The sequence below is a fragment of the Diachasmimorpha longicaudata genome, chromosome 13 (genome assembly GCF_034640455.1).
Source record: "Diachasmimorpha longicaudata isolate KC_UGA_2023 chromosome 13, iyDiaLong2, whole genome shotgun sequence".
NCBI lineage: Eukaryota > Metazoa > Arthropoda > Insecta > Hymenoptera > Braconidae > Diachasmimorpha > Diachasmimorpha longicaudata.
The window spans coordinates 1,304,908-1,331,801 of NC_087237.1; the positions used below are offsets into that span (position 1 = coordinate 1,304,908).

Sequence of the window (26,894 nt, forward strand, 5' to 3'; positions counted from 1 at the left end):
TTAACATTCTTATCAATATTATCAATTTTGTAATTAATGATGTGTGGCTTTGTAAAATTTACTAAACAGCACTATAAAATTTCAAGGTCTATCAAATTTCTATCTAGATCAGTTTATTTTATTGGGCCATTCCATTCATCATTGTGATTGGTTAACGATGAGCATCGAATATAGCTGATTATTACCGACGTTGGACTTGATCCTGGGAAATGTTGCATCACCGATATACAAGTTTTCCTAAGCCGATAAATAAATTTTACTATGCGGCATAGTAATTTTTCTGAGGTCTGCAGTTTGCGCCGAGATTGTAAGGCAGCACTATTGTAATTTTTATTGGAATCACACTATAAAAATTGTCAGATTTTTCTCTCCGTGTACCCTCCCACGAATGCTTTCCCCCAAACTTATCCACCAATGAATGGCAAATATCCCCCTCTGGGTGCGTAAAATTGGTCTTTACACGCGTGATCAAGACCCCGCTTAATAAATATAATACGTACCAATATATTTAGCCAATTGCTCACTGGCTGCATTCTTCCAACCAGCCAAGAAAAACAATTTAAAATCTTTTACCCGCATATCATACAATAGCGAGGATTCAACAAGCCACAAATGTCGATTCGAATGTGCGAATGGAAAGTAGAGAACGGGAGAATGCTGTGCTTCGTGGCTCGTAAAATCGTGAATTTCCCTCCCCTCCCCCTCTCGCCGAAACATTAGGCATCATCACAGGCGATAGCGTTTCGTTTTAACCCCTCATACCCATTTTTCCGACTCCCAGAGGTTGGGTGAAGCCTCCCCCTGCCCTACCAATCCCTCACCATGGCCCTCATCACCAAGGGGCGTTGATCTTGCCAGCAAGAGTGAAAACCGTACAATCGTACAGAGGGATGAAATAGTCAGGGGTGGCTGTTTACAATCCACCAATGAACGTGGAGCATTCACTCCCGTACAGTCTGCCATATCGGTAGAAAACCCCCCGGGGTAGTTAAGCCACGCCTCCATTCACCCCCCGAGCCAAGGGATAGGAAAATGGGGGTAGGAGCAGTAGGCGATGTGAAGAGCGTTATTGAATTAAGCTTATCATTTGATTTTGAGGAGAGCCACCAGTCGGTTGTCTCGGCTCCTCTTAAACACCACCGAAAAACTTTTCTATCGCCTACCCCCGGGATAATCGCAATAATTTGATATCGCTCCTTGATACGATTACATCGTAAGCACCCCGCGGGCATTTCAAGAGGTATAACGCGTGGTGGTGGAGAGCTAAAGGAGGCGCCAGAAAGAATACGCGCCAAAGGGAGTTGAGAGTTGTCGGCTCATCCTCGGCTTTTATTTTCGTTTTTTTTTCTTTCTTTCTTCATATTTTTTCTCTCCTTCGGAAATAGTCTGGAGGGGTCCGTAGCTGCAGTGCGGACACTTGTGCGCGGATATTGGGCCTCACGCGGCCAAATTGAAGTGAGTGCGCGTGCGCAGACGGCTTTTGTATCGGTGAAAAGGCGCGCGTTTTCCGTTTCCGCGAAGAATCGAAAGATTTTTCGTTCATGTAATACGATTCTCGGGCCTGATCGTGTGCCCGACGGCCCGCGCGGCCGTAATGTCACCCAGTGACAAGGCCTGAAGTCTTGTTTTGGGGGACAGGTGGTGACAGAATTGGAGACGATTTGATAATTGTGATTTTGTGAAATATACGCGGAGGTGTTGAGACGACAATGGATTACTCGTATTTGAATCAAGCGGCGGCGGCTGCTGCGGCCGCCGGGTTTGAGACATCGAGCTGCGCTCTTGCCACCGGGGATATGCAGTGTGGATATGGGGATTTGAGTTCTTGCTCACAGATGAGTCAGGCGGCGTATCGTTACACGGCGGCGAGGGCCGCGGGATACCCGGGGACTGCTGGGGCCACGGGAGCCGGCAGTGGGCCCGGTCTTGGAGCGCATCATGCTGGACATGCTCATGCCCACGCGCATCATGCTGCCCATGCAACACCCTGCTCAGTTATGGCGGCTAGAAGTCAGGATGTTCATCGGCATGCCGCTTCTATATTCAATCAGTCGATTAATCTTCAAGGTAAGAAGGTAGCGGAAGAATGCCTTGATGATGGGGAAAACAATTTTTTTTTTATTGAGCGGACAAGGTGAAGGAAAAAATATAGGTCTCCGGTATCATTGAATCTCACGTCTAAGAATTTTTTTCCTGTTTCAGTAATGGAATATTTGATGTGCAGATTAATTATTTGCTAAAGGGTTAAACGAAATAACTTGACTTATCTCTGAGTCCTGTTTTTCAAAGATATCTGCGACTCTGAGAGAGATAAAGGAATTTTCATAACGACGATTTGTTGTAGCACTCAATTGGCGCCATAAAAAATGGTTTAATAAAACATTTGTTATCTTGCGTAGATTGCGAAATATTGATAAAAAACAGATATTGATATTTTCTTATTTCATATAAAAAATTCATTAATTCGACATAGAATAGTTCAGAATCGTTTGAAATTGTTTCTCTGGGTGTATACCAAGTGATTTATTTCATTACATGTTTAACCCAACATTTAACGTTAATTATAACAATTAATTTCACATGAGTAGTTACTTCCTAAACCGCTGAGATGGGGATGATGTCCAGGAATTTAAATATTTTCTTAATAAATGGATGCATATTAAGTGATTAATTTTGTCATTTCCTAAATTCAATCAATAAAAGTAATTCAGCCGGTATGAGCATCTTGATAAACCGCTGAGACGGGGATAATGCTTTTGCCGATTAGACGCTTAAAGTGCATTAATAATTCATTTCGTTCCCTCAGATAATCTCGTTGAATTTTACTCCCGAGAATGTAAACGTGTATCCGGTGCATTGACAAATTATAATCGAGTATGCGCTTCAGTATCGAAAAATTATCCGTCAAAAAGCGTTAATTTTCAATGGCCAAGGCATGTCGATAATCAATGACAATTGATGTCCCCAATATTTTTCATTCACCTCGAAAATGAACTCCAATTTCCTCCATCAGTTGATGCCGAGGTAGTGGAAAAATTCATCACCAATGATTCATGCCACTGGATAATTCCTCTTGATTATATTCCACGATATTAAACCTCGCCTCGCGCGTCCAAAATAATTTTTCCCTCAATTTTTTATCGTCAACTGTCACTGATGTACCTGAAATTTTCAACGAATACACCATCAGATCTAGTGGTTTATTTCAGTTACTTAAGCACCGCATGTGAATTGAGGATTGAATGAATATTTGAGCCAGGTTTCGTTTACTTGTTTATTGGAACGAACACCTCGCCATCATCTAGCTCTTCAGATGATATTTACTCAATTATTGACGGCAAATTCCTATGTTGGGACGAACATTTGTATTTGATGGCCTCTGTTGTCGGTGGAAATCGTGTATTTTATTTGTGAGATTGCCTTACACTTTGGCAACATTACAGTTGCAATATGCGCTGTTAGAAAAAAAAAAAAGAATTTTCATGGCCAGTTGACCATCAATTTTCAGGACCGTGACACTGAATGCGATTTAGGGGTGAGAAATGATAGACTTTCAGATATTACGAGTATGATAGACTCCAGTAGTTCTGAGCTTATACAAAAGTTGACGAGATCCATTAACTGCGACAATAAATCGACGATTGAATACTGCATTTTATGAACAAATTAAAATATTGATAACTAGTTTTATAATTTGTCATCACGATGTGGTTCAAATTGACCGTTTCTCCATTAATGCTGATAATTATTTGTTGATTCATATTAAGATTATATTGTTTCGCAGACATGACGATCTAAAAGACAACTAAAATAAAAATAAATGAAAATGAATAGAAACAAATTTACCTCATCTTTCAATGTTCTGTTTTAGTCTTAGACTTAACAAGATCTAATTCAAACCGCTTTTATGATTAAAATTGAATTGTCTAAAATGTTATCGCCGATGTTGCCTTTATTACAATTTAACCGATTCTTTGGTTACAATTTGTTTATCACTGAATTTTATTTCTCAACTTCCAAAATGATTTATGAAGAATTAGTAATGTCAAGTCATACAAAAAAAATTCTACTATTATTGAAGAAAAACCTCCAGTTACTCCTAACATTATTTACAAATTGGAGGAATCCAATCGCTGCAAAAATAAATTGACGACACACCAATACCCCAATTCATGAATGAATCAAAAAATACTTCCATAACTCCAAATATCGATAACGACTTTTACAATTTTGCTTCATGAAGTGGTCGGGGACTGTACACTTACTTCCCGATAAATGCTGTCAAGTAGATAGAGGAGTTTATAGTCAGCCGGCGGACGGGTCTGGCAGAGTGGTAGCAACGACAAGATGGCACTGAAAATCAATGGACGCCTCCCCCTCCCTCTCACCTCATCCTCTTGACGCTCATCACTATGGTTACGTACTCGCGTTCTCATTGCGTCGATCACAGCATCACATCTGAAACCTCTTTTTACGGGAAGAGAAAATTCAAAAACTGGCCAACATTCACAATTGATTTATCTTTGTTGAACATTTGGCAATTGATATTTTCTTACTCCATATAAAAAATTTGTTAATTCGACACAAAACAGTTTAGATTCATTTTAAATTGTTCATCACATGTTCAACCCAATAATTAACGTTAATTAGAGCGAGTGATTTTACATGAAAATTCCAGTCCAGGCATTTAAAACCTTTAGTCCTTCCGGACGAGTTGTTATGTAAAAAAATATTGTCGTAATTCACGCGAACGATTTTCTACTTTCAAATAAAATTCAAATCATTCAGATGAAAAAAAAAAACAGATTTCCGCGGAAAAAAACTGTTTGCCAAAGATTTTCCAGAATTTTTCAAAAGAATCATCGAAATATTTCCAGAAGATCTCCCTGGCAATCCGAAAATATCCTCTAAAAGATTTTCAGAAGATTATATTTTTCTAAAAATATTCACTGAAAAATATTATTAAAAAGTCCTCCTTCCGCACATATCTCAAAATAAAAATGGACTTCTGAAGATCCTTCAAAGGATTTTTGGGATTACTTTCATGGTAATGTACTACTCGACCTGGCCTCTATGTGTTATAAAAACTCATCATTATTTCCGTAGAAAATTGTCTGATGGAAATTTATTTGACAGGCGGTCTCGGGTACAAGCCGTACGCAACGCACGACGGACTCGCGGAGAAGAGAAAACAGCGACGGATACGCACGACGTTCACCTCGGCACAGCTGAAGGAACTGGAACGGGCCTTCCAGGAGACACATTATCCTGACATTTACACGAGAGAGGAGATAGCAATGAAGATCGATCTCACGGAAGCCAGGGTACAGGTGAGTTGGTTTTACAGTCTGATCTTAAATTTCCGGGACCACTTGCAGTGGTACGTGCAGTTGGCGGAGTCAGACGAGTTTCTCCGAGGCAGGAGTAGTTATTGAGTGGTGAAATAAATTTTTTCGAAATACAAAAGGTCTGTGTTGTCGAGGCCAGGGTGATTTTATCCAGTAAACATCCCTCGGGTTCCGTGGAATAAAATAATAGAAAGAAAAAAACTTATGTCCCAGTAAAATAAGTGGATCACGATTGGCGCAAATTATTTCTTGCAGCGAAAATTCCTTATCTAAAAAAATTGCGATACATTGTCTTCTTCAATGTCTTCTATACCTACTTTCCTATCTATCAGACATTGACTTGCGTTGTGTAAAAAATACCGACCATACATTCCAGTCATTCTCCCCTAAGTGCTGCGGAAAAAGCCGAAAAACTCCTTTCAACTTGAGAATTTACTCTGTTGTTTGCTCACTCCACCCCCTACCTTCCACCCCCTCCCTCAAATCCCTCGAATTTCCATCCATTTTGTCGGTTGGTCGTCAGTAGTTTCAATCCGTGGAGAACAGAAAAATCAAAATGTCGACGTCAATTTGCTTGGGTGTCAGTGATTTCTGACAGAATGGCAAATGGACGGGCATGATAAGACGATGGGGAGGGTCAGGACCCTCTGTAAGAAGACCCTCGGACCTTCGAGGAGGCTGGGAGTATCTTAGAAGCCTAATCCAATTAAATTACCTACACTTGTTCACTCTCACTGGCACCTGCAGTCGTGACCTGATGGATTACAGTGCCCAACGTACTTGACGGATTATCGTTGTGAGCTTGTTTCGGGGTTACTCTCTATGGCTGTTGAGATGAATTGTGGCGGGTGAGAGGGGGTCATGGGGACAAGGAGTTGGGGAAATCAATCGGTCAAATAATTCCAACAAATGGTTTTGGTTTGGATTGAATATGAGGATGTTAAATATTTTTTGTGATCACCTTTTGATGAATATCTCGAAATCTATGGGGGATAGCAAAATTATCATCAGGACCTTTTCTATGGAGCAGCTTGACTGCTACAATAAATGTTATTACAAAAATATCTCTATCTCTCTTAGATTTAGAGATATTTCGCAAAAAGTCGACTTAGAGATATGTTAGGTTCCCGTATTTTGCCACCTCGCCACTGAAATATTTGTTTGCTGGAGAGAAATGTTTATTTTGATTGGAAAAATGGTGGAAAAGTCAGTAAAGAGAGACTTATCAATAAATATTCGAAATGTGAGAGTTTATTTTGTTTCAGGAACAACTGCATAATATTTGCGGAATTTTATCTGCGGCTCTTGATACGAGCATTTATTTATTTTTGGTGTCTCATCAAGTTGGGGTTAGCATTTTATAGTTTCATAGTTTCATTGGTAATTCACCAGGTTTTTTAATGCACAAGTTCATTCAAATCCCATAGTGTGAATTTCATTCAATATTTTACCAACTTTTATTAGTAAATCTAGGTGGCATTTTCCATCAGTGCGAGAAATCTCTTCGCGTGATTTTCCTCGACAAACCGAGAATAGAATCCACTTTAAAAATGCAGAGAATGTAAGAAGGAAGCATTAAATATTTCTCCAGGATATTTTCAGCATTAGAAAAATTTCTTTCAATGAACCAGGAAAAATCATTGAGTCAAAAATTGTAGATTAAGAAAAATGTAAAATGAATGACTTATTTAAACTTTGAATTGATTTTTCAAATAAATTCAGGAGCTCAACAGTTCTCCTAATGCAGAAATTCAGTGAAACCTGATTGTGTAATTTCTCTTCAATATTTCACCCATTGCTACTACCAATACTGATACTTTCCACCAAGCCGACAAATTTGGTCAACTATTAGAAGGGTAAATATTTCCTCCCTATATTCGTTCAGAATACTGGAATATGAGGGGGGGGGGGAGGGTAGAGAAATAATTTGAACACAGTAGATTAAATACGTTAATTTTTGTTTTATTAAAAATGGCACTAGGAAGAAATGTCTGTTCCCTACGACGTGCCTCAGCAGACAAAGGATCCCCCGAGGGAAAGGTCTGTGAACAATTACTGTGCCAGGCATTAAAATTGAGGAGCAACATGATAGAATATTGGAATCTATTTTTTTCATGTATAAAAATTCCTATCAATACCATAAATTTTGTAATAAATTTCGGTAATTAACGATATCTGGCTTCGTAAAATTTACTAAACAGCAATTGAGAGAAATCTTTTAAAAATTCCAATCTACCCGACTAGAAAAATGAGTACGTGTCACATCAGGTCCAGATAAGGTTGCCTCATTTCAGAAGTTAGGTCCTCGTCCGGTTATTTAAGACTGGACACATCAGGACCTTATCTAGGGTATAAAGCACTGCCAAGCCCGGTAGATTAGCAGGTAGATTGGCTCTGGACCTGATAAGGCAAACTTCTACGGTTCCATTCCGGTCCATATGAATTTGCCTTATCCAATAAATTAATAATTATTTGAATAATTCTATCATTATTAATTTATAACGATGTGTATACCATTACGAACTATTCCAACGGTTCGCAAACGATTCATTAACAAGAAAAAAATGAAAAACAAAATGATTTCCGCGGGCTTTGAACTTAGGTTTTGTCACACTTGGTCACTCATCCAGTTGCTATCTCGGTTTGATGTTCCTTACCTTCGACGATCGCTACTGTCTCGTGTGTGCTGGTCTGGTAGGCTGCAATTGTTGAGCACTCGTAATGGGCAATATAAGCCGATGAAAAGTATATTATTGTGTATTTTACTTCATCGAAGCTGATTCATTGACAACTTAATTGACAACAATAATTCATAGTCAATTATTTGAACAATTATCATTGTCAATAGAAAGCCAATCATTATTATTATATTGAAAAATGCAATGATAATAATTCTTATCTTTACTGAAAAAAAACAACAAATAATAATGATTGGATCAGGTGTGTGTGAGTGTTTACCGTACTACGGTATGTCATACCTTGACCTGAGCATGACCTGATGCAGTATGACTGACGATTTCTTATAAGGCATGCTATGCTTCAGCCTTTGTGGAACCTGATGAGGTATGCCTGTCGTTTGCCGTACATATTTCGATTATGACAAGGCCTGATGTGCCAATCATACGGTATGGCTTTCTCGGCGAGTTCCATAGGGCCTCAACCCGGGCCTAATCAAGTTTCTCTGATCCCGGTTTGCCTGAGTCCTAACTCATCTGGCCCTGATGTCACAGCAGGTTCACCTTACAAAATTTCTAGTCCGGTGGGTCAGTTTATTTTATTGAGGCTTTCTTCATTTTTTACTGTGCCACAGAGTTATTTTTCGATAACTCATTGTGATCGGCTAGCGACGAGCGCCGAACGTAGCCGATTGTTGCTGACGTCGGACGTCATGATGGGAAATATTGCACGTTAGATTTTTGCGAGGCCGATTTCGAAGTTTTCCTCAGTTAATAAAGAAATTTTACTAAGCAGCATAGTAATTGTCCTTAGACCTGCAGTTTATGCCGAGATTGTAAGGCAGCACAGTAATTTTTACCGGAATCACACTTTAAAAATTATCAGTCCCTTTGCCAGATGTCCTCATTCCGTATGTTTATGTTTAGATGAGACATCTCTCTCTATGTTTCAACACAGAATGGTAAAAAATTCTCAATGAAGGCCCTAAACGTCCTGAATGAAAATTTCTATAAATAAAAATTAAAACCAATATTATGGTTCTCAATTAGATCAGAATTTGCGAATAAATTCCTCTGGGCAGAAGACACTGAATGAAAAGTCCGAATCTCATCTCTCTCTCTCTCTCGTCCCGGTTAATGATATATACGTCGCCAAGGATCTAACTTTAGGAGATTTCTGTCTGGTGTTCAGTTAATTGTATTATGAGAATATCAAGTGATGGGATCCAATTGGGAGGATCGCGAGAGGTCTAGAGTCATCTGCTTATCGATGCACCGATAAAATGACGTGGCTCTCTCTCTCTTCTCCTCTCCTCGTCCGTCGGTGCATCACAACGCACCATTTTGATGGTGGTTGTCGCTTCCGCGCGACATGTTTCGGTAATTGATTTATGTGCAGTCTGTCTTGTTCATGAACATTCCTGACGGGGTTTCCATCACTGCCATAGCTTTCAAAGTCAATATTATTCTTGGGGGAGGTTTTCAGGGGCTTTTACTTGTCCTTCCGGGGAGGTCGCCTGACGCGAAGGTCGATTCTTCAAGATCATCATGTAGAACGGTTAAGAATTTTTCGACACTTTGCAATTGATTTTAAAGAGGGGACTATCATAATTCTCTTTTAGTACAATAATTATTTCATTGTACAGTTAATACTGTTAGTTATGAATTAAGCTCTTGGGCGTCGAAATTCATTTTATTGGTCAACAATTTCCATTTTTTAGAGATCGAGACGAGACTGTAGAAAGTACGTGCAACATTTTCACTAATAAGTCAATGGAATTCCTGATGTTCGAGTACGAAAAAAACAGAAATTTGTCAATTTTCAATAAAAATAGGAATTTATTATAAATTCGCAGAGATCTTCCCTTAAAATCTTCTTTACAATTTTCAGAAACTTCTGCCGGAATATAATATGACAAAAGTTGGCGCCAAATATCCGAGAACTTCAGGGGAAAAATATTTAAAAGGTCGAATCGTTTATGATCATAAAAATATTAAATTCAATTTATCAACGAAGATTGAACTTTTTATGGAAAATCAATTTTACGACTCTATAAACCAACCAATGAACATGCCGAAGTAATCTATTGGATTTTATATCCCAGAGTCCATATCCGTGAATCAGAATTCCTTCTTACTCTTGGGAACAATTGGAAAACACAATTTCACACGTGTAATATAGTTCGGTGTATTAAATCATTGAAAAGTGTGAGTACGAGGTAATGAATTTTCCCGCATGCACAACGATAATGAAATAATAAATATCCAGCCATTGAGACAGGTACATTCGACGAAGTCATAAGTGCTGAACACACCGACAATATTCATGGCCCCTTCGTTCTCAAGTTTTTAAATGAATTCCATCGAAACTTTGTTAACCTCCACTCAAATATTTTAATTACATTTATACTGTGAACTGATAATATTTATGGTAATTGATTGTTTGTTGAAATCGTGGGGGTTTCATTGCTATTTGATGGGTTTCAGTGATGCTGAGGTGGCACAACGTAAGCGCAAGACCACCCTGGATTATTAAACTCGAAGTTGCTATCAATTTTCTAGTAGTTTGCGGCTGGAATATGACCGTTCTATAATAAGGTATCCACCGAGGGTACAGCTATTTGGCTTTCCCAGTGCGTTTCTTATTCTCATGATCATTTCTAATGGCGTCATAAATTTTCATCTTATTTCAAAGTAAATATACAACTCCCAGTTGGCCACAAACGCTGATTTTCTGTCATTTAGACAACTCCTCTTGATAAATTTGTACTAAACTATTATTTAGACTATTTATATTATTTAGAATATTTACTTAAAAATCATTCTGATAAAATCTTTATTGGAATCAAAGATCTCCCTCTAAGATTGTTGCCGTTTATAATATTGATCTTCTTTCTATCAGAGAAAATCTTCACTGGAATCACGAAAATTTTTATCACACAAATTAATGGAAATAAACCTTCTGCTCAAGTTGCAATGAAAATTTAATTGGAATTTGTTGAAGTTCATTTACTCAGTGTAAATGCAGTTTCTTTAATAAAAATAAACAATTTCTCTGGGTGGTGATGATGGCAAGAGGACGAATCAACGAGTCAGTATATCTCCAAATGGAAGTAAAAGAGCAGTATGAGCCCACTCACTTCTTTGTCGACTTTGAAGAACGAGAATGGAGGAGCAGAGGGAAGGGAAGGATTGCCAAGCTCGCATCTTCATTCCTGATTCGTTCGTTGCCAACCACCCTCTGTGTGGCATGGCGTCTGCTCGATAAAATCCCCAACCCTCCTACTCGCCTCCTTCGCAACCCAACTCTCGTTCACTCTTTTTTTTTCACTTGCCCTTCTGACTCTTTTTATCTGACTTGGGTTTTTTTCTCGTTTCTGTCTCTCTACTTGCTCTAACTGCCAATCGTCAAACAGCCATGATTGCTCTCCTGACGGTAATTAAACTTAATTTTTTTATTTCCTTTGCGGAGGGAGGAGACACTACTGATTAGATAATTCTCATTCACTTTATATTATTATGGATATGTTGAGTAGTTGAGGGGAAAATGTAATTTTTTACTTACAATTCTTGTTTATTGCAGGGAGAATTAAAAATCAATCGTTTTTGCAGATGACACTTTGTTTTCAAAAAAAAATTCTCAATAAATGTCGCTGCTTTCATTTATGATTTATAGATGAGAATTAAAGGTAAAATACATTTATCTCACTTTAACATTTCGCTAGTAAATTATATGAAGAACAAGGGTAACCTGACATAAATTTGAAATATTATGAAGGCAAGCAGAGGCTTGTTAAAATATTTATTCACTTACTTCATGATTCCAGAATTTTTTGTCATTAAATTCGATAAATCCCTGTAATTTAAGATTTTTATTGTATTTTATATTCAGTTTAAATTTGTGAAAACCTCAGCTTTTTGTATTGAAAATTTATTGATTTCATTACAATATTAATTCCCATAAATCATTATTACTAATTTCATTGAATTTGCGGGCGACCAAATTATAATATTTCTGTTCGATTTTCATTATTCAAGTGCTTATGCAGGAATGCTATTTTGTGATTTTCTCAAGGCGATCTGGGAATTGTTCTGATAGAAGTATTTCTTCGAATGTTCATTCCCCCCCCCCCTTTTAATCTTTAACAAAGTCGATTCAATATGTTATACAATCCAATGTTTTGGTGTGTGATTGGATTGAATATCCAAAAACCCCAAATTACATTTTTCATCAATGTAGCCCATCAATTTTGTTGATCATGAACCTTTTTTTACACTTGATTACAATCTCAAATCCACAAAATGGTGATTACTGTTATATTTCTCCAATGCTGGATGGAAAATAGGAAATTTTCCTTTTTCCAATTGTTATCTTCAAAATTTTTGTTGATTCCCGTGAAATTTTAGGATAACCCTTTCTTGCATTTTTTATCTTCGTTTTTCTCTTCTAAGAAGTTGGTTGAATTTATAATCCCAGAGGATGCTTCGGCGTGCGATTGAATTATTTTCTTCTTCAAAACCGTATGACAGATAATTCCCACCTCGCCTTGAGTTTTAACACGATTTTTTTCCATCGAATTACATTCTTAATCGCATTGAATTCTTACCGTACGTGAATTTTTAGACCTTGTTACGTGGGTCTACATATAGGAGCATGTGAAATTCGTCAATTCGTCAAACTCACATGACAAGTGATTTCTCCTTCGAACTTTTATCTCTCGGAGAATCGACATAAACAATTCTATCACGGCACATGTTCTGCATCTCCAGATTTTTTATCAATTTTTTGTTTGAAAATAGAGAGCGCAGAGTACTTTAAATATAAATATTTTCATTATCAATGAGTTATCAGAATTTAAGCGACTTTTCAGGGAATTAAAGATGAACGTTTCTAAAGCGATTGATTCCAAAAACTTCTCCGCTAAAATTAATCAAGAAAGTTCTCAGCTAAAATTTGAATTGATACATTCTGAGTGAATGATTTGTTATTCACATAATGGAAGTAACATAAAGATGGACTGATTCGAAGTGGAATTTATTTAATTCTCTGTGGTAGACATTATACATTCGATCATTCCAACACTTGCCAACAATCTCTTGTCCCATCATGCCCGGAATATCAAATCCCCTCGAACGTTGAAATCATATCTAAGTGATTGAATTAATCCGCATCCAAGCAAACAGCACAGTTTATTTTCAGTAGGTCAGCGAGCAATTTGAATGATCTACTAATACATTATGATTATGCATAGGGCGCAGATAGAGGTTGTTAATGGATTTGTAATTTGCTCATACGGTGACAGCAAACGCTTGCAGCAAGTGACTCAGTGCCTGGAGGGTTGGCCACGCGTCAATGGGTGTCAGAACGCGGGATTAAAATACAGGGGGTCACAGGGGGGCCGGCCGATACTGCGTTATTACACTCGTAGACAAGTGGCCCATATCCAATTAAGATGAGAGCCTCCCCTCCGGCTTTTTAATACGCAATCGTGTGTGGTTTCTGATCTAGTCCTTCAGACAACTGTTGTCGTATTCAAGTATTTAAAGTAGCTCAACCCTCCGATCGGTATTTTACCGGTGAGATAAGCTGTTTTTGAATACTTTCAATTGCATGAGTATTAATTTTACAGAAAATTACGAAAAATATTTATGTTAAATACCAGAACTTTTTTTACGTCTAATGATTAATAATTCAAATTTTACTCTTTGCTTACAAACATGTTAATTTTAAGACATGTTAATTTTCCCTTCGAACACTGTGTCAACTTTTCATTTTTCCACTTAAAAAAAAAAACAAACGATAATTCAATTGAGAAAAAAATGACGAGTCCAAATGTGATGGATTTTTCTCAAAATTTTCTCAAATTTTCCATAATCTTGGAATTGTCTAAAAGGGTAGAGCTACTTTAAATGATATCCTTCCAGGCTATCCTTCAATCTCTCAATTAATCATTGATACTCCTCCACATATCCCTCCCATTCCATTAACCTGCCATCAGCAATAAAGAAATAATTTTCATACAAGAAAATGCTGTAACAAAGTAAAAGATCAGAGTAAAAAAAAAAACTTATGAGCACACGTTTGTTTTTTCCCCATCCTCGGGGATGCTCGTCGGGGCGAGAATAATAAAACTGTGTCTGAGGACGTGAGAGAAGAAGAGAAAGAGGAAAAAGAGTGAAAACAACGATAAGAGTGAGAGAGAGAAGCAGCTGGAGGATGGGGATGAAGGGACTGAGAGGAATGATGAAGCGCGAGGGAGGGTGGAGGGGGGGGGGCGGGGGAGGATGGTAGAATTGTACGTGGTACCGGGCTATACCGGGGGAAAATGGGGAAAGCATTCGTTTCTGGTTGGTAACGGGGGTGGCTGATACACAAGGGGGTCGTGCTAGCTAGTGTGCCCGGGGTAATTGCGAGCTCCATGTAGATCCACTTACAGTGATTAAAAACTGTCCTGCCGAGCATCAGGGTAACAACACAAGCGTACACCATCTCTCTTTCTCATTCACCCCCTGTGTGAATACACAACGTTTTAACACAATGTGTGTTTTATATACCATTTGACTTTGGTAGTTGCAAGTTGTGTGGCGGCTGAATCTTTCTGGCCTTGCAATGGCAATTTTAACACAGCCCAGACACTCCAGGAGACATCAGTCGTTCTGCAGTTACCCCTCCCCCCCCTTCCCCCTCTAGCTATGGCACTTGTGATTGTTCCTACTTTGGCGCTTGGAATATATGTTGGCTTAATTGAATTGTAGAGGAGACTCGGAGAGAAAAAGAGAAACGTCTTTTATGTTCTCTTGGAGCCTTTTAATTAGGGAATTACTCGGGGGAAGGGGGAGAGGGGAGGGGGGTAAACAATGGGGATGGGGGTGGTTTTGGCTTGAGGCAGTTGAATGCCGAATTTTGCATCAGGCAAAACGATCCTCGAACAACAGATTTTGATTTTTTGTTGTTGTTTAGTTTATAGTTTAGATTTTACTTTGCTTTGTTAAAATGTATCGGATTGACCATTATTTACGCAAAAATTGTGGAGTCCCTTGATGATATTTCATTATCTTATGTTTAAAATGTGGGTTTTAAGACTTTTTGACAAACGGAACAATAACTTTCAATATTACAAAAGGCTCTTAGAAATTAAGACAAAGATTTTCTGTTACATGAATAAGTTCGTTGTTAACTGTAGAATTTAGCCTATATGTTTATTTTGTGTCTTTTATGGTTTTTCTAGCGATAATAATTTAGCGTGGAATGTTTAGTATTACTGAGTGATGGATTTATGGCTTGCAGGCCTCTTTTTTGGGACTTTTGTGTGAGGTCCAGTGGAGACATTGTGCGGACCGCTAAACAATGGATGATTTGTTTTAGTGCAGTGAAGAGGGGGAACTATGGATGAGAATGAGTGAAAATTTGTAAGACTGGACACTCAGTTCGTTTTGGGTTTTCGGAGAGAACAGTTATTTTAATCGCGGCATATTTTTACTTTCAATCAACATCTTTATATCAAGTTAATGTTTTATCATAATTATAGTTCTTTTTTGTAATAGACTTTTTCTCATTTATTTCTTGCCCACCTTACCCATCCTACATTTGGGGGCTCAACCGGGATCACGTGGTGCAATTTAAGTGTGAAAAAAGACTCGTGTTGTGCAGCGTAGTGATTATTGTTCAAGCTGAGTGGACTTAGTGTTGATCGTGTTTGCAATTTGAATAGTGTGCAAAACGATAGAAGATGTCGGGCTCAGGGGATGATGTCACAGCGACGCTGGCAAACTTGGATGTGGAGGATCTCAGAGCAAAATTGCAAGTGCTGGGGCTTCCAACAGAAGGAACCAAGACAGAATTAATTCTGCGATGGAAAAGAGCAAGGAAAGGCAAAAATATTGCAAAAGGCTCAACAAGAGCAAAGATAACCCCTAAAGAAGCTGATGGCGCAGATAAAAAAGTGCCTGATGAGGCAGGAGATGGAACTCAAAACGATCTCGAAGACATGTCGTTGAAAGAATTGCAAGAGAGCTTGCGTCGACGTGGTCAGAAAACCACCGGAAAGAAAGCTGAGTTATTGGAGCGGCTGCGAAAAATAATTTCAGCCGAAAAACTTGAAGATAGTGAAATAGATAGTGAAGAAGATAGTGAAATCGACAGTGAAGACGAATCGAGCGACAGTGACGGTGAGGAACGAACAAGACGTAGACTGAAAATAAAAAAAGGGAAAAACAGAGACGCTAAAAAATTATATTACACCCAGCCTACTGCTTCGTTTCGAGATGTCGAAGATGCCATGGAAACCTTCAGTGGTGATGGCACACAAAATGTACGTCGTTGGTTGTTACATTTTGAAGAAATGGCTGAAATGTGCAACTGGACAGAGTCATTGAAAGTAATATACGCGAAAAAATTACTTAAAGGAACAGCAAAGTTATACGCGAGTTATGACTGTCATGCCAAATCATGGCGAGAACTGAGGAAAAAGTTAATCAAAACTTTTGAAAAGAAAATTGATAGCATGCAAGTGCATGATCAATTACGCGCAATGAGAAAGAAAAACGAAGAGTCTTTTGAGGCATATGTGTATCGTGCCCTCGAAATAGCCAGCCATGGGGACATCGAGATGAAGGTTGTCATCAAATATGTGATCAGTGGAATTCAAGACGAGGAATTCAACAAAACTATTTTATATGGATCGAGAACTCTATCAGAGCTACGAGACAACTTGGAATTATACGAAATGCAGAAGAAAAATAGCAAAAGTGCATTTAAGAATAAGAAAGACGATAAGTCAAGGAAATTTCCAAAGGATCAGGACGGAGATAAATCGAAGAATTGTAGGACATGTGGGTCAAAATCTCATGGAAAGGACGATTGCCCACATAAAAGTAAAGGACCAAAGTGTTTTAAATGCCAGGAATTCGGTCATATCGCCTTAAAGTGCACTGGTGTTAAAAAAACAGAAACTGTAGAAAAAAAGGACAAGCCAAGGGTTGATGCCTTATCCGCGCTTGATAAAAAGACTTATAAAACTGTGCACATCTTTAATAAAGAAGTAAAAGCCGTTTTAGATTCGGGAAGCGATTTAAATTTAGTGCGTGCCAGTGTATACGTAAAATTAGGTACACCAAAATTAAGTGGAGAAACAATCCCTTTCAACGGTGTTGGCTCAGTTGATCAACGTACTTTGGGCCGATTTAAAGCAGACGTCATTATCGATGGCTTGGAGTTTAGTTTTGATTTTGATGTGGTGCCAGATGGAATTCTGGGCCATGATGTATTAATTGGTGGAGAGCTATCGGATTATGCTGAAGTGTGTGTAAAGAGACGACAAGCGACACTAAAAAAATTGGATTCAGGTGAAAATGTCGAAGTTAAAGGAGAACAATGTGTCGATGACGGATGGAGAGAAATCCTGAATATTACCATTCGTCAAGAGCCTACAGATAAAGCTGAAGAATTGGTAAAACACGTGAGTGATTCAGTTTTGAAAAGTGAATTAAAGAATTTAGTTGAAAATTATCAACCGAGAAAAACAAAAGATACTGGTGTTACAATGAAAATTATATTAAAGACGGATGAACCAGTATTCCAGAATCCAAGAAGACTGTCAGCAGTGCAGAAGACGCAAGTTAACAATATAATTGAAGAATGGATTAAAAACGGAATAGTTAGACCGAGTACCTCTGATTTTGCGAGTCCTATAGTGTTGGTGGATAAAAAAAATGGACAGAAAAGACTCTGTGTTGATTACAGAGCATTAAATAAAAATATTGTGAGGGATAGAAACCCTTTGCCGTTGATCGAAGATCAACTTGATCGACTCCAAGATGCGAGAATATTCTCGACATTAGATTTAAAAGATGGTTTTTTCCACGTGCCAGTGGAGGAAAAAAGTGTTAAGTATACAGCATTTGTCGTGCCAGACGGACAATATGAATCTTTACGAGTGCCATTCGGTCTGTGCAACTCACCTGCGGTATTCCAACGACACGTAAGAGCTGTATTTAGAAATTTAATTTATGATGGAACTGTATTAGTCTACCTGGATGATTTGATCATTCCAGCTATAAACGAAGAGGAAAATTCTAAGAAATTAAAGCTTGTGTTAAGTGTCGCGAGTGAATATGGTTTAATCATTAATTGGAACAAATGTGAACTTTTGACACCCAGAGTCGAATATCTCGGATATATTGTGGAGGGTGGACAGATACGTCCTTCTGTGAAAAAAACAATTTGTGTTTCTAGATTTCCACCGCCTAAAACGGTAAAACAAGTACAAAGTTTTTTGGGTTTGACGGGTTACTTTCGCAAATTTATCCCTCAATTTGCGATACATGCGAGACCATTGTCTCAGTTATTAAGAGACAATGTGAAGTTTGAGTGGGGGCCGCAACAAGAAGCCTCATTTGAGAAATTGAAAGCTGCATTAGTGAAAACACCTGTGTTGAAACTTTATCGAGTGAATGCTGAAACGGAATTGCATACCGATGCAAGTAAGATCGGACTTGGAGCAGTGTTGCTACAGAAAGATGCAGAAGACGGTAAATTCCATCCGATTTATTATGCAAGTTGGAAAACATCTCCGGCCGAAGAAAAATACACTAGTTACGAGTTAGAAGTTTTAGCTATTGTGAAAGCTTTGGATAAATTTAGAGTTTATTTATTGGGTATCCATTTTAAGATAGTAACAGACTGTAATGCATTTGTGTGGACGATGAACAAAAAGGATTTAAATCTAAGGATAGGTCATTGGGCAATATTGATTGACCAATTTGATCGGAAGATAGAGCATCGCCCTGGGTCGTCGATGAAGCATGTTGATGCGTTGAGTCGCAACCCTATCGAAATTTTATTAATACAGGAAGGCCGAGACGGACTAATCGAGAAAATTCAAATAGCGCAAAAAAAGGATGAGCAATTAGAAAAAATTATAGAAGCTGTGCGACAGGGAAAGAATTCGGATTTTACCCTTGAAAAAAGAGGAATTTTATATCGTGAAGTTGAGGGTGATGAATTATTAGTTGTTCCCAAGTCAATGCAATTCGATGTAATTAAACAGGCACACGAACAAGGACATTTTGGGTGGAACAAGATAGAATATATTCTAAAACGAGATTTTTGGTTCCCCAATATGAGGGAAAAAATTCAAAGAGTTATAGCTAATTGCGTTAAATGTATTCTTGCGGAGAAAAAATTCGGAAGAAGTGATGGATTCTTAAATCCAATTCCAAAAGGAGTGGTACCATTGGATACGTACCATATAGATCATTTAGGGCCTATGCCCTCAACAAGAAAATCATATAATCATTTGTTTGTAGTGGTAGATGCTTTTACAAAGTTTGTTTGGCTCTACCCTACCAAATCGACCACAGCGGAGGAAGTGATTGATAAATTAAGAAAGCAGGCAGCGATTTTTGGAAATCCGAGGAGGATTATTTCCGATCGTGGTACAGCCTTTACGGCTGGAGTATTCAAAGACTATTGTGCAGAGGAAAAAATTGAGCATGTTTTAACAACAACAGGCATGCCTCGTGCTAACGGGCAGGTTGAGCGAATGAATCGCATTCTGATACCTGTATTATCTAAACTGTCTGAGGAAAATCCCATGGAATGGTGGAAGTATGTGGAAAAAGTACAACAATACATGAATGCCACCCTTAGCAGGAGTACTAAAAAAACTCCGTTTGAGTTGATGATCGGTGCGAAGATGAAGCTTCGTGATGATCAGCAATTGAAGAAATTGCTGGAAGAAGAATTTATTAAAATCTATGAAGATCAACGTGTAGACATCCGCGAAGAAGCTCGAGAAAATATACTTAAAATACAAGAAGAAAACAAGAAGTGTTTTGATCGCAAAAGGAAGGAACCTGTAAAATATGAAGAAGGCGACTTAGTTGCCATACAACGAACGCAAGGTGGTCCAGGTTTAAAGCTGCATTCAAAGTTCTTTGGGCCTTATAAAATCGTAAGTGTCCTGAGGAATAATCGTTTCATCGTAGAAAAAGTTGGTGATCACGAGGGTCCCAATCGAACCAGCACGGCAGCGGATTACATGAAACCGTGGTCAAATATCGTTGACCTGGATATTGAATTTGAAGACAATTATACCTGCAGAGAAGATTATAACGATCGTAAAGTGAAGTGAAATGGTATCGAGGCGATACCAATGCAGGATGGCAGGTTGTGGGTTTTAAGACTTTTTGACAAACGGAACAATAACTTTCAATATTACAAAAGGCTCTTAGAAATTAAGACAAAGATTTTCTGTTACATGAATAAGTTCGTTGTTAACTGTAGAATTTAGCCTATATGTTTATTTTGTGTCTTTTATGGTTTTTCTAGCGATAATAATTTAGCGTGGAATGTTTAGTATTACTGAGTGATGGATTTATGGCTTGCAGGCCTCTTTTTTGGGACTTTTGTGTGAGGTCCAGTGGAGACATTGTGCGGACCGCTAAACAATGGATGATTTGTTTTAGTGCAGTGAAGAGGGGGAACTATGGATGAGAATGAGTGAAAATTTGTAAGACTGGACACTCAGTTCGTTTTGGGTTTTCGGAGAGAACAGTTATTTTAATCGCGGCATATTTTTACTTTCAATCAACATCTTTATATCAAGTTAATGTTTTATCATAATTATAGTTCTTTTTTGTAATAGACTTTTTCTCATTTATTTCTTGCCCACCTTACCGATCCTACAAAAAGAATTACGTGAGAGGCCTTTCTTTAATTACTATTATTTAAAGTGTTGAAATCTGTACATAAGATTTATTTATACTGTCGTCTAGTACTGGATTCTCAACTTACATTGCTTAAAATATCATCGTTAACAAATCACAATGACCTACCGAAAAATTGCTGTGTGACGCAGTTCAAAATGAAGGAAGGTCCAGTAAAATAAACTGACGTAGATAGGAATTTTAAAAGATCTCTATCAATTTTTCATTTGTCCTCAAATAAAAAATTATAGACCTTGAAATTTTATAGTTCCGTTTAGTAAATATTACGAAGCTACATATCATTAATTGATAGGAATTTTAATGTGTGAGTAAAAGACATTCCAGTATTCTAGTATATTGCACCTCGATTTTAGTGTTTGGCACAGTAATTTTACCAGACTTTTCTCTCTGTGTAGTGGTTCGCTCTAATACGAACGTTCCATATTTTTTCTTGAACGTTCTGGACTTTTTCCTGAAAGTTCACTGAAAAAATTCGTAACTGTTCCATAATTTTTACCGAATATTATTTTGACTGACAGATTACGGAACAGGCCGGGAATTTTTAAAGAATTTTTCTCTCCGTGGGGATTGTCTATAGTATAACTCGAAGTAATTAGCACTTCTTTCCGTAAGAATCTTACAAAATTTTCTAGAGCGAAATTTCGCTTTGACATCGCAAAAAACTCCTCTTTTCCCATTGAATATTTTTCTTCGTGTAAATGTTTCTCGCACCTCCCTAATTTCCCCTCCCTCAAACGCGCTTGTTTGTTCCCTTTCAAATCACAACCCGCTGAAATCCCGGGTAATTCCCGCTCGTGACTGAAATCAGAAGATGTGAACTTTGCCGTAGATGAATATCCCCGGCAAATCATTCGATAAGCCCAGCGGAATTGGAAAAGCCCGGAGGTGAGTATCACCGATGGCATACCAATGTTGAATAACCTGTGCAAAGTGCAAGCAACCATCGTCCATCCACACTGATAGTGCTGCGGCTGATGCCCGCGTGGCCCGCAGGGGTGCAGATGCTCATGGTGAAGGGAGGGAGTGTTTTGTTGCGCTAGCGAACCGCACCGAGGGTGACACGACTCTCTCGACTAGTCGATGTTTGGATGTATTGAGTCCTACCGGTGGCTTATAGAGCCTCGATTAAATATTTATCCATCCAGCTAGGGGACATCTGTCACCCCTCACCTCAGGCCCCCCAACTCCCCCCCGATCTAACGCCTTGTTACATTTTATTTAACCCGAGTGTATTTGTTCAGCATTAACACCAGTGGTGCGATCAAACATCGGCACATGTTCGTCTGTCAATGGTATTTTGTTTTTTTTTTTTTTTTTTTTTCGACGGGGACTTGTCGTGCGGTAGAATGCTGTGGACAATGTTATTGGCCTCTTTATGAAATCGTAGGGCCAATTCTCAGGTCTATTTATTGTGGAGCGTTCTGGCAATGAACTGCGATTTTGCATTGGGATTAGGAAGGCCAACGCACATGTCTCTGTTTGGGTGCCACCTGAATGGCCAATTGTTCGAGCATTTGATGGAAATTATGTTGGATGTTATTTATGATGTGTGGATAGACGTATGAATATATTTGATGGCGAGGTGGGAGGGGGGTTGTGATTTTCGGGAGGTCAGGGTTAATTTTTAGTTATTTATATTCGGATTTGGCCGAGTTTTAAATACTGAATACGATGTTTGAAGCTGTTTATCAATTGTTGGGAAGAAAATCATTTCATTTTCACGTTTTGTGGTATTAAAAATTTTAGTCTGAATTTTCTGATGAACTTTCTGGTGATTTTTAAGGCATTTAATTTCTATTAAAAGTTCAACGTTTTTCATTGGACATTCACCAAATTCTGGTGCATATGCACTTGAATTTGTAAAACAGTGACACTGAATGCGGTTAGGGTAAGAAAAAATATAAAATTTCAGCTGCGAATTCCACTGAATCACTGAAAATTCCGCGCAGTCCCCAACTGAATATTTAAATTCCCTCTAAAATCCCAATCAACCCTGGAGATCTTTTTTTTTAAGCATTTTGGAACCGATGGGTTTATTATGCTACAATAAATACACTAATATTCAGAATATATAACTGATGATAGAGCAAGTTACAAAGAGTCATTTTATAATCTATTTTAAATACAAAATTCGCGATTAACGATAAATGTTTCAATAATTTTCACAAGTGTGCGGTCTGTTGTGCGTAGGAAAAACCTTATATGGTATGGTAGAAAACAATTATTCTTGTGTAGAGAAGTGATCGTGACTTTTTCGTCGTTATATAAGGGGCATTGCCAGAAGATGTTAAAATCGTCTATAATGCGGCCACATATTCAGTGAAATCTCAAATTTCACAATTTTCTTCCCCCCAAGTCGCACTCAGCGTCGCACTCCAAACCATGTCTTAAGGTCCAGTTGGAATTATTTGTAAATCGATACATAACCTCAAACTGCTATTACCGATGGCAGCCAAAATAATTATTCTATCGTTATAAAACCCAATTATCGCGCTTCCTTTATTATTTTGGGTCTTAAATTCAGACATTCAGTTCGGCAGTGCACCTTATGACTAGCGCCTCCAACAAGTGTCTCCAAAATTTCCATCAAGTCCTCTTCAGCCTCCGAATAGAGAACCCGAGAGGATCTCCCGCTATCGCTAATTCGAGTCGGCTGCCAGGCATATCCACCACACCAGCTGGTAAAAATCCGACAGTCGTGTTTGTCGTTGCCGGAAAGGGCAATCACGTTCGTCATGGTGTTCCATCCTCTCCCATTCACCCTCTCTCTGCCCCCACCCCCTCGAAAAATCGACGCTAGCCAATCCCTCTCACTCTTCCGTTCATTCGTCGAAGGAGGATTTCACCCTCTAACCCTCACCCCCCCCCTGTCCCCCGCCAGCGTCCGACTGGTCGGACAAACGCTATGAGCAAATAAATCCGCTACTTTAACATGCAGGTCACCGACGTTTCGTTTGTTTTATTTGTTAAATATTTCATTTGCCAACTAGAGCCAATTACGAGTCCAGCTCTTCTCGTTCCGGCCGAGTGAACCGCCGCTTCGACCCACCGACCAACGGTTTTTTTTTTCACTCGACATCATCGTAAATCCGCTTCGCTTCCTTGTTTGGTAAATATACCATTTGAATTAAAAAGAAAAAAAAGCGGATAGACAATATTCTGGGTGGGGTAGCTGCACCTGTAGGAAATTATCCCGGCGTGACCTCGAAGCTCGGTAATTCTTAAAACTTGTCTTTCTGGCGCTTAAAAGTTTGAAATTTAATGATTTTCACCCGTCTAAACCGAATTTAATGTCGTCCTCCTGGGAATCGGTCGGTACTAAAATGTTCATGGAATTTCTTTTTTTTTCAGACAGTGTATGAGCAAAATTTATAGTGAAGTGGGAGAACTCAATTTTTCAAGTCCATTCATTTTATTTCTTTGATGTTACAAATGTGTTCTCTGTTTTACATGGACTTCTGTTCATCCCTTTGTTTCCCAGCTACATTTGGTATATCTATTATCACGTGTCTATTTTTTTCATACATTTGTTTGGAACTACACCGGCTATCTGTCCTGGGAGAAGAAGTTTGTCTCTGCAAAAATGAGGGGCGATCGACGCGAATAAAATAAAATGAAAAAATTATGAAAACATATTTGTCCCGAGGTAGTTGCACCCATACGAAATTATCCAGCCTTTACCCAGAAGCTTGAAGATTCACAACTCGCTCAAGTGTGAGATCGTGCAAAAGATAAAAATAAATCCGATCAAGTATTCTCTCGACTCTGATTATAACACGGTTTTAAACGGTTCAGGGTGATTGACACTTGTCGATAATTTTCATTAAACAGAATCACGAACCACCAACTGTTCCACTCTAGGTCCATTGATAACCCAATAAATGGATTTTGAGGGAAAAGTCATGAAATTTATAATGAAAAACTCATTCACTCGAGCACTGGCATACTTAATTTTCTCATTAATAACCTGCATGATTATCGACATTTACCCTGACGATTCGATTATTTCTACTCTGCAGGTGTGGTTCCAGAATCGTCGAGCAAAATTCCGAAAACAGGAACGCCTGGCACAGCAGAAGACAACGGGTCAGAGTTCGGGTGTAGGAGTTGACAGTGGTGCATCGAGTCCAGTGTCTGGAAGTGTCAAAACAGAGGGAAGATCACCCAGGAGTCCAGGTACACCACCGGGCACCTCCAACAATCACGTACCGTCCAGCGACATCAAGTCCCTCGCTAATGCAACTTTAGTCTCCCTCAAACACAATAATGATAATCACGACGGTAATTCACCGAATAATCGTGGTAGCATTAATGTCACAACATCGGCAAGTGGTGGAAGTGCCTGGGGATCATGCAGCCCCCGACCATTCACAACTACGCTACCCCCCTATCTCCTCGATCCACTTCCCCTCAAAACTGCGAATCTCTACTAAGAAATTCCTTCCAAAATGCAGAGAGCAAAATTTTCTTCAATGAGGGGGACGTTTTTACCCCTTGTTTACGTTCATTGATTGGTACACTGTTAGAAAACAATTGGATTTTCATGGACAATTGATCATTAATTTTCAGGAATGTGAGACTGACTGCGATTTAGGGAAGAGAAATCATAAAATTTCCAGTTTCACTGAAAATTCAGTGACATTCCAGAATTTTAAATAGCAAAAAGATGAAAATTTCCACAAAATTTATCAAAAACTTGAAAAATTATCAGATATTGGCAATAACACCTCAACAAAAAAATTGTCTCTCCACACGTCTTCACAAAAATCTCAGCCAATTAATTTGTAATGAATAATTCGGTCGTGAAGTGGTAAACTAGGATAAGTGCAGAAATCCGAATTTTTCAGGAGAGCTGAAAAACGATTTGCAGCATTGTAAGGAGGATTTTCACGCATCTAATGATGGATATTTATTTATTGCTTTAGTATTTGTTAATAACGATGGCACCAAGACTTTGTACTAGATTTGACGCCTAATTCACGCACTTATCCTCACTGTCATGATTGGCAACAAAAGATAAGTCAACTTATCTTCCTTGGCAATAAAAATGGAAAGCAGCAAGTCGTGTAAAAATAGTAAGATAAGTCAACTTATCCTTTCTCCGCAACTCAACCTCCGAGGATATGTCAACTTATCTTCATTTGCGCTGTCATAATGTCACTTATCCTCCTCATTTTTGTTCGATACTGGCACCAAAAATTGATTTTCAGCTAAATCCTTTTGTGAGGACCTCCGGAACAATGTTATGCTTCAATTTAAACAAAAAACCCATTTTCAAAAAAAATGCACTTATCCTAGTTTACCACTTCACGACCAAATTGATAGTTATTGACTCTCTTGTATGAAATACCATATCATTTTCAACAACAATCGGCGACAAAACGGTAGAATTATCTACGGAATTCCAATGGAGCTTCAAAGATTTAAAAACGATTCTTCTCAATTTGAGGAAAATATTTTTCTCTGCGGAAATGTTATATATAAAGAAAACAATGTACGTCCAATTCTCGTGTAAATAGATCTATCGACGTGCTTTGAATCGTAAGAGATGTGCAGTCGAATTCCTCTAGAGGACCTCCTGAAAACAAAATGTTACACATAATTTGTGAAATAAAAAAATGGAGCGATAACACGTTTGGATTAACAGGGTGCAGAGGGGGATGTGAGTTATAATTTGTGATGGATTGATCCAACAGTTCATCGATCATGGGATCGAATTTAACGCTGCGATTATGAACCTTGGTGCAATCATAAGATGTATTTTAATGAACGCCAAATGCGTACATGTCTTCGCACTTATTGATTAAGATTGAATTTCATTATTATATCATTATGTGTGACTGGAAAAGAAAGGAAACTTGTACAGTTGTTGCTATAAATATATAAAATCAGTGTTTTACACCATTACTCAAAATGATTCCAATGTACCCAATGCTTCTACTTTTTAAGTTATTTATTGAAAAGAGATTGTTGATGCAGGTGATGTGATGAGTGTTTGCTGACATTTCCTGGTTCCTATTTCTTCATCGCAAATTGTTACAATTTTATCGCAAAGTGACTATATTGGCGCCTCCTTGACGGCGCCAAAACAAGTAATTGATAAAAAAAATAATGATCATCAACCGGCCATTGGCCAAGTGGT

General features: G+C 38.4%; 1 protein-coding gene across 1 annotated transcript; it reads left to right on the plus strand.

The window, feature by feature from the left end:
- Positions 1-1,043: 1,043 nt before the first annotated feature.
- On the plus strand, positions 1,044-26,651 carry LOC135168752 (paired mesoderm homeobox protein 2B-like). Its single transcript, XM_064133246.1, has 3 exons — positions 1,044-2,067; positions 5,137-5,330; positions 24,772-26,651. Exons 1-3 carry the CDS (start codon positions 1,710-1,712, stop codon positions 25,183-25,185), a joined length of 966 nt encoding a protein of 321 aa, XP_063989316.1. The 5' UTR covers positions 1,044-1,709; the 3' UTR covers positions 25,186-26,651.
- The last annotated feature ends 243 nt before the right edge of the window (positions 26,652-26,894 follow it).